At 40.1% G+C, this 9,571-nt stretch overlaps 1 protein-coding gene across 1 annotated transcript in view; it reads right to left on the reverse strand.

The window, feature by feature from the left end:
• Positions 1-1,128: 1,128 nt before the first annotated feature.
• Positions 1,129-9,571, reverse strand: part of fbxw5 (F-box and WD repeat domain containing 5) — a 13,970-nt gene continuing 5,527 nt past the window's right edge. Inside the window, exons 6-9 of the mRNA XM_062959586.1 lie at positions 6,283-6,700; positions 4,203-4,350; positions 2,368-2,583; positions 1,129-2,254 (exon numbers count right to left, since the gene is read on the reverse strand). Of these exons, the coding sequence (XP_062815656.1) occupies positions 2,044-2,254; positions 2,368-2,583; positions 4,203-4,350; positions 6,283-6,700 (993 nt within the window). The 3' untranslated portion in view covers positions 1,129-2,043. The remainder of the gene's footprint in view (positions 2,255-2,367; positions 2,584-4,202; positions 4,351-6,282; positions 6,701-9,571) is intronic.

A 9,571-nucleotide genomic window follows, 5' to 3' on the forward strand; every position in this document is an offset into this window, starting at 1 on the left:
TTATTATTAGCACTAGTATATTGAGGTGTATATATACATATATATATATACACTTATAATTGTATATTTATATTATATGTAATATTACTAATAATATTGCAATATAGTTGTATAGTACAATATAATAATATATGTTTATATAGTGCTTATATTGTGCTATACTAATAATATAATATATTGTATGTATGTGTGTGTGTGTGTGTGTGTGTGTGTGTATGTGTGTGTATATATGTGTGTATATATATATATACACATATAAAATACATTTATATGCTGCCCTTCTCACCCCGAAGGGGACTCAGAGCGGCTTACAAATTAAATTTACATACATTATATTATTAGCATAGCACAATATAAGCATTAAATTACTATATTGTACTATATCAATATGTTGTAATATTATTAGTAATATTACATGTAAAATATAATATAATTAATATTATTATATTATTATATTATTATATTATTATATATAATTATTATATTATATAATAATATATTGTAATACAATATAATACTAATACTATAATACTAATAATACTATAATACTAATAATACAATATATTATTATGAGATTGAGGTATTTGTTATTATTAGCACTAGTATATTGAGATTATTATACTTATATATATAACAAATACCGCAATATATTCATAATAATATTACCCAAACAGACGGTTACTAAATATGATAACCTCAAGACGTGCTTCCTACTTCTAAAACTATGACTAAATATAATAAATACTTCAACATAACTACAGTAGAGTCTCACTTATCCAACATAAACGGGCCAGCAGAACGTTGGATAAGTGAATATGTTGGATAATAAGGAGGGATTAAGGAAAAGCCTATTAAGCATCAAATTAGGTTATGATTTTACAAATTAAGCACCAAAACATCATGTTATACAACAAATTTGACAGAAAAAGTAGTTCAATACGCAGTAATGTTATGTAGTAATTACTGTATTTACGAATTTAGCACCAAAATATCACGATGTATTGAAAACATTGACTACAAAAATGTGTTGGATAATTCAGAACGTTGGATAAGCGATACTCTACTGTACTACAAATAATAATAATAACCTCAGTACACAAATAATGATCAAAATAACCATAGCCGTAATATATTCTACTATTGTGAATATTTAATAATATATTTAATAATATATTTAATAATAATAATAATAAGAGTAGTAATAATAATATAATAATAAATACCTCAATATATTAATGGCGCCGCGGTGGTGCAATGGGTTAAACCCTTGTGCCGGCTGGATTGCTGGTTCGAATCCGTGAGACGGGGTGAGCTCTTTTCTGTCAGCTCTAGCTTGCAGGGACATGAGAGAAGCCTCCCAGCAGGATGGTAACACATGTGTACAATGACCGCTGGGCAACGTCTCTGTAGACGGCCAATTCTCTATCAACAGAAGCAACTTGCACTATGTTCTCAAGTCGTTTCTAACACATATACATATACATATATATATATATACACACACACACACACATATATATCTATATACAGTAGAGTCTCACTTATCCAACATAAACGGGCCGGCAGAATGTTGGATAAGCGAATATGTTGGATAATAAGGAGGGATTAAGGAAAAGCCTATTAAACATCAAATTAGGTTATGATTTTACAAATGAAGCACCAAAGCATCATGTTAGACAACAAATTTGGCAGAAAAAGTAGTTCTATACGCAGTAATGCTATGTAGTAATTACTGTATTTATGAATTTAGCACCAAAATATCATGATATATTGAAAACATTGACTACAAAAATGGCTTGGATTATCCAGAATGTTGGATAAGCGAGTGTTGGATAAGTGAGACTCTACTGTATATCAATATATCTATATCTATATATCAATTAATAGCTGGAAGGCCTGAGTTTGCCATGCCTGTGAGATAGGGATGTAGACTTGTGCCCACCTTTCAGGCCATTTGCACTCGAGGGAAGCTTTTATTGAGGTCCGTGGCACAAAGCATCACACATTGCACGTGGGGGGAAATATGTGTTGGGGTCGTGGAGGTCAAGGGTGGGGCAGCCCCCCGGCCCGCATCCGCCGGACCCTCCTGGGCGAGCGCCAGACCCGGATGACGCCGTCGGCCCCGGCGGTGAGGAGCAGCTCCTGCTGGGTGGGGCTGAAGGCCACGGCGTGGACGGGCTCTCCGTGGCGCAGCCTGGCCAGGCAGACGTCGTAGTGGCGGTCCCAGACGAAGGCCTGGCCGCCCTCTGCCCCACTGCGGGAGGGAAGGGGTCAAGGCAGGGATCAAAGAGGAGCCACACCCCGCTGGACCCAAGGTCTAAAGGGTGGGGGTCAGGGTGGGGGTCCCGCCCCCCTCCTCCTCCTCACCTGGCCACGAAGTCCCTGCTGACGGCCAGGCAGGCGCAGGTGGGCCGCATCCCGGCGGGAGGGGGGGCCCGGTGGGCGCAAAGGCCCCGCTTGGCCTCCTTGAGGGTCCGCAGGTCCAGGACGCGCAGGTCCACCTGGGGGGAGGCGGGGGGCGGCTGCAGGGGGTCCCAGGGGAGGCGCCCGGGGGGCCAGGCCTGGCAGCTCACATACAGGTACCTGCAGCACAGGGAGAGCATGGTTTAGAAGGAAGGAAAGGAAGAGAACATAGTGGTGTTGTATGTTTTCCAGGCTGTCTTGACCATGTTCTAGAAGCATTCTCTCCTGACATTTCACCCACATCTATGGAAAGAATCATCAGAGGTTGAGAGGTATCTGGAGAAACTAAGCAGGGAAGGTTTATATATATCTGTGGAAAGTCCAGGGTGAGAGAAGAATTCTTGTCAGTTGGAGGCCAGTGTGAATGTTGTCGTTACTGTATATACTTGAGTATAAGCCTAGTTTTTCAGCCCTTTTATTAGGACTAAAAAAGCCCCCCTCGGCTTATACTCGGGTGAGGGTCCAGGTTGGCTTATATTTGGGTCAGCTTATACTCGAGAATATATGGTACATTTATTATTTTCTCTTTATTGGTATTATTACATTTATTATTTTACTCTATTATTATTACATTTATTATTTTACTCTATTATTATTACATTTATTAATGTACTCTATTATTGTTGCTACTATTACATTTATTTTACTCTATTATTATTATTATTATTACATTTATTATTTCACTCTGATCTTAATATTATTATTACATTTATTATTCTACTGTTTATTATTATATGTATTATTTTCCTGTATTTATTATTATTATTACATGTATTATTTTACTCTATTATTATTAAAAGGATACATAAGCGCATTTACACTGAAGAAGATGAGAATAATGATTTAATCAGAGTCGGAGAGTCTTATCTTAAATCTGAGCTTGATGTAAATATTCAAAAACATTTAATCTACTGATGCCTCAATTAATATAATTTTTTGGTATCTATTTTTATTTCCCACCCTCGGCTTATACTTGAGTCAATGATTTCCCAGTTTTTTTGTGATAAAATTAGATGCCTCGGCTTATATTTGGGTCCGCTTATATTCAAGTATATACAGTAATCACCTTGATTAGCATTGAATAGCTTCATCTTCCTGCCTGGAGACATTATTTGTTCAGAGTCGTTAGCTGCCCTTGGTTCCCATGTCTGGAACTCCTCTGTTTTCAGAGTGTTGCTTCTTATCTACTGTTCTGATTTTTGAGTTTTTTAATACTGGAAGCCAGATTTTATTCATTTTCATGGTTTCCTCTTTTCTGTTGAAGTTGTCCACATGCTTTTGGATTTCAATGGCTTCTCTGTGTCGTCTGACATGATAGTTGTTGGAGTGGTCCAGCATTTCTGTGTTCTCAAACAATATCCTGTGTCCAGGTTGGTTCATCAAGAGCTCTGCTATGGCTGATTTCTCCGGTTGAGTGAGTCTGCAGTGCCTTTCCCCAGGCAGGAAGATGAAGCTATTCAATGTTAATCAAGGTGATTAATTACAGCATTCACACTGGCCTCCGTCTGACAAGAGTTCTTCTCTCACCCTGGACTTTCCAGATATATATAAACCTTTCTTGCTTAGTTTTACCAACAGACCACACAACCTCTGAGGATGCCTGCCATAGATGTGGGCGAAACGTCAGGAGAGAATACATCTAGAACATGGCCATACAGCCTGGAAAACATGAAAGCCATGAAAGCCTTCGACAACACGAAGAGAACATAGGAAGGAAGGAGGGGGCCACGGCCTCCTACCGGTGGTCCGGGGAGAGCCCCATCCCGACGATCTGCCCGTGGATGTCGAAGACGTGGTCCAGCGAGTCAAAGAAGTGCTCCGACTGCTGCTCCTCTCCCAGGACAGGGCCGGCCGTGGTCATCTGGTGCGGAAGGATCTGCTTGATCCCTGAAGAATGAGGACAGAGAAGAGACACAGGGGCCTTAGTGGATCACAAGGAGAACCCGAGCCAGGAGTGTGATGCAGCAGCAACAAAGGCCAAAGCGATTCTAGACTGTGTCCAGGTGGAGGGAAGAAATATGGGCTATGGCTTGACAATAGTAAGCTGAACATGAGACCCTTGGGGTCTCTCCAAACTCAAGGATTTTCTATATATCATAGACCAGGGGTCCTCAAACTTTTTAATCCGAGGGCCGGTCCACAATCCTTCAGACTGTTGAGGGGCCGGATTATCATTTGAAAAAAAAAATACAAACAAATTCCGATACACACTGCACATGTCTTATTTGTAGTGCAGAAACAACAACAACAGCAAGAACAATGAAAGAACAATACAATATTTAAAAATAAAAACAATTTTAACCAACATACATTTATCAGGATTTCAATGGGAAGTGTGCTCCTGCTTCTGGCCAATGAGATAGTCAAGTTAATTAGGGTTGTGGTTGTTGTTGTTGTTGTTGTGTGCCTTCAAGTCATTTCAGACTTTGGGTGAGCCTAAGTCTAAAATGTATTTATTATTTATTTACTGCATTTATTTACTACATTTGTATCACACCCTTCTCACCCCAAAGGGGACTCAAGAGTGGCTTACAAATTATATGTACATACAATATATTATATTATTAGCATAGCACAATATTAGCATTATATATTACTATATTGAACTATAATAATAATAATAATAATAATAATAATAATAATAATAATAATAATAACTTTATTTTTATACCCCGCCCCATCTCCCCGAAGGGACTCGGGGCGGCTTACATAGGGCCTGGCCCGATAAAACAAACAAATAACAGTAACAAAGCAATAAAACAACTATACCACTATACTGTAATATTATTAGTAATATTATATGTAATATAGAATATAATATTATTATATGGTATTATTATTAGTGTTACAGTAGAGTCTCACTTATCCAAGCTAAACGGGCCGGCAGAAGCTTGGATAAGCGAATAACTTGGATAATAAGGAGGGATTAAGGAAAAGCCTATTAAACATGAAATTAGGTTATGATTTTACAAATGAAGCACCAAAACATCCTGTTATACAACAAATTGGACAGAAAAGGTAGTTCAATACGCAGTAATGCTATGTAGTAATTACTGTATTTACGAATTTAGCACCAAAATATCATGATATATTGAAAACATTGACTACAAAAATGGCTTGGATTATCCAGAGGCTTGGATAAGTGAGGCTTGGATTAGTGAGACTCTACTGTATATTGTATTACATTATAATATTATTATCAATATTATATGTACAGTAGAGTCTCACTTATCCAACGTAAACGGGCCAGCAGAACGTTGGATAAGTGAATATGTTGGATAATAAGGAGAGATTAAGGGAAAGCCTATTAAACATTAAATTAGGTTATGATTTTACAAATTCAGCACCAAAACATCATGTTATAAAACAAATTTGACAGAAAAAGTAGTTCAATACACAGTCATGTTATGTAGTAATTACTGTATTTATGAATTTAGCACCAAAATATCATGATGTCTTGAAAACATTGACTACAAAAATGCGTTGGATAATCCAGAATGTTGGATAAGCGAGTGTTGGATAAGTGAGACTCTACTGTATATACAATATATTATATTATAAAGCTGAGGGCGGGGGCCAGGTAAATGACCTTAGTTTGGGGACCCCTGTAATAGACATACTCTCAATCCTATCTATTCCATCTCTCATAGATTTATCATATGTGTGGTTGGATGGCCATCTGTCAGGAGGGACTGGATGGTGTCCTTTCTGGCCAAGGGGATGCCTATCCCCTTCCTCCATGATATCTTTCCACCCTATCTGGCTGGCTGGCTATCTCTTGGGAGGGATCGGGTGGTGCAGACGGGGCCTCCTTCCTACCGATCTGGTGGGGCACGTAGGTGAGGCATCCGGTGGTGAAGACCAGGTACTTGTGGGCCGCTCTCCCTCCTCGGTCGCAGAGCAGGTCCCCCTCGGGGGGCTTGGTCCTCCTCCGGGCCATGATCCGGGCCACGCGGGCCTCGGCCTCCAGCTCCGTCCGGTCTGGACAGAGGCCCAGGAAGCCGCTCAGGCCGCCCTCCGCCGCCCCTTCGGCCACCTCCGCCCCACGGCCGTCCCTGCCTCCCTCCCGGCTGTGGCCAGACAGGTCCACCCCCCGGGGCTCTCCGCCGTCCAGCAAGAGGTCGGGGGAGTCGTGGCGGCTGCAGTCCACCAACATCACCGTCCGGACGGCGCTGGCGTTCAGGTTCTGGATCTTGAAGAGCCGCTTGACCACGTTGGTGTTCTCCGACTCAATGTCCTGAAGGGAAGCAACCGTTTCAGGATTCAGGAATTATAATATATATATTATAATATATATGTCTCCTGCCAACCTAGCAGTTTGAAAACATGCAAATGTGAGTAGATCAATAGGTACCACTCCAGCAGGAAGGTAACAGCGCTCCATGCAGTCATGCCAGTGGCCACATGACCTTGGAGGTGTCTACGGACAATGCCGGCTCTTCGGCTTAGAAATGGAGATGAGCACCAACCCCCAGAGTCGGACATGACTGGACTTAACGTCAGGGGAAATAATAATAATAATATGAGTAGATCAATAGGTACTGCTCTGGTGGGAAGGTAAGCACTCCATGGAGTCATGCCAGTGGCCACACGACCTTGGAGGTGTCTATGGACAACGCCGGCTCTTTGGCTTAGAAATGGAGATGAGCACCAACCCCCAGAGTCAGACATGACTGGACTTAACATCAGGGAAAATAATAATAATAATAATAATAATAATAATAATAATAATAATATGAATAGATCAATAGGTACCGCTTCGGTGGGGAGGTAACGGCGCTCCATGCAGTCATGGCGGCCACATGACCTGGAGGAGCCTACGGACAACGCCGGCTCTTTGGCTTAGAAATGGAGATGAGCACCAACCCCCAGAGTCGGACATGACTGGACTTAACATCAGGGGAAAACTTAATAATAATAATAATAAGAGTAGATCAATAGGTATCACTCCGGTGGGAAGATAACATTGGCGCTCCATGCAGTCATGCCAGTGGCCACATGACCTTGGAGGTGTCTATGGAAAACGCCGGCTCTTCGGCTTAGAAATGGAGATGAGCACCAACCTCCAGAGTCAGAGTATATATATGTGTGTGTGTGTGTGTGTGTATATATATATATATATTGTGCTTGTCATATATATTATATTTATATCTTATTTATTTATTTACTACATTTATATCCCGCCCTTCTCACCCCAAAGGGGACTCAAGAGTGGCTTACAAATTAAATTTATATAAAATATATTATTACCATAGCACAATACAGTAGAGTCTCATTTATCCAACATAAACAGGCCGGCAGAATGTTGGATAAGTGGATATGTTGGATAATGAGGAGGGATTAAGGAAAAGCCTATTAAATATCAAATTAGGTTATGATTTTACAAATTAAGCACTCAAACATCATGTTATATAGCAAATTTGATACAAAATTCAATACAAAATAATGCTATGTAGTAATTACTGTATTTACGAATTTAGCACCAAAATATGATTTATTGAAAACATAGACTACAAAAATGCATTAGATAATCCAGAACGTTGGATAAGCGAGTGTTGGATAAGTGAGACTCTACTGTATATGTATGCATGTGTGTGTGTGTGTGTGTGTATACGTATGTATATGTGTGTGTGTGTGTGTGTGTGTGTGTATATATATTGTGCTTGTCATATATATTATATTTATATCTTATTTATTATTTATTTAAAAATAATAAATTTACAGCATTTACAGCATTTATATTCCGCCCTTCTTTCTCACCCCGAAGGGGACTCAGGGCGGATCACATTACACATATAGGCAAACATTCAATGCCTTTTAACATAGAACAAAGACAAATAAACATAGGCTCCGAGCGGGCCTCGAACTCATGACCTCCTGGTCAGAGTGATTCATTGCAGTGATTGATTGCAGCTGCTCTCCAGCCTGCGCCACAGCCCGAGCCCTTATAATAAATAACCCTCATTTATTTATTTACTACATTTATATCCCGCCCTTCTCACCCCAAAGGGGACTCAAGAGCGGCTTACAAATTAATTTACATACAATATTATATTATCAGCATAGCACAATACTGGCAACAAATTACTATATTTTACTATATCAATATATTGTAATATTATTAGTAATATTGCATGTAAAATATAATATATAATTCATATGGTTATATTGTATTAATTAGTATTATATTGTGGTGAAGTGCATTAAAGCGCTGAGCTGCTGAACTTGCAGACCGAAAGGTCCCAGTGGAGTGAGCGCCTGCTGTTAGCTCCAGCTCCTGCCAACCTAGCAGTTCGAAAACATGCTAATGTGAGTAGATCAATAGATACCGCTCCGGCGGGAAGGTAACAGTGGCGCTCCATGCAGTCATGCCGGCCACATAACCTTGGAGGTGTCTACGGACAACGCCGGCTCTTCGGCTTAAAAATGGAGATGAGCAACAACTCCCAGAGTCAGACATGACTCAGTTTAGCAGCTCAGTGCTTTAACGCACTTCGCCACCGGGGCTCCATAATGTGTGTGTGTGTGTGTGTGTGTGTGTGTATATATATATAATTTTATTATATATATATATATATATATATAGAGAGAGAGAGAGAGAGAGAGAGAGAGAGAGAGAGAGTGGCTGCCATGGATGTGGGCAAAACTTCAGGAGAGAATGCTCCTGAAATATGGCCAGACATCCTGGAAAACTCACAGCAACCCAATGATTCTGGCCATGAAACCCTTCGCCAACATCATCATCATTAAGTTATATATTATAGTATAGCATAGAGTTAATTATATTATTGTTGTATTATTAATATTGTCATCATTACCACACGAGCCAGAAGTGTGATGCTGCAGCGGAAAAAACCAATGTGATTCTAGGCTGCATTAAGAGGAGTGTAGTGTCTCAGGAAGTCTACCCATCTATCTATCTATCTATTATCATCATCATCATCATCATTATCATCACCACATGAGCCAGAAGTGTGATGCTGCAACGGAAAAAAAGAATGTGATTCTAGGCTGCATTAAGAGGGGTGTAGTGTCTCAGGACGTCTATCCATCTATCTATCTAAGTTTCATGTGAAAGGGGTCTAAGTGGACCCTAAGTGGGGCCTGA

Source organism: Anolis carolinensis, unplaced genomic scaffold (assembly GCF_035594765.1).
Source record: "Anolis carolinensis isolate JA03-04 unplaced genomic scaffold, rAnoCar3.1.pri scaffold_7, whole genome shotgun sequence".
NCBI classification, from domain to species: Eukaryota; Metazoa; Chordata; class Lepidosauria; order Squamata; family Dactyloidae; genus Anolis; species Anolis carolinensis.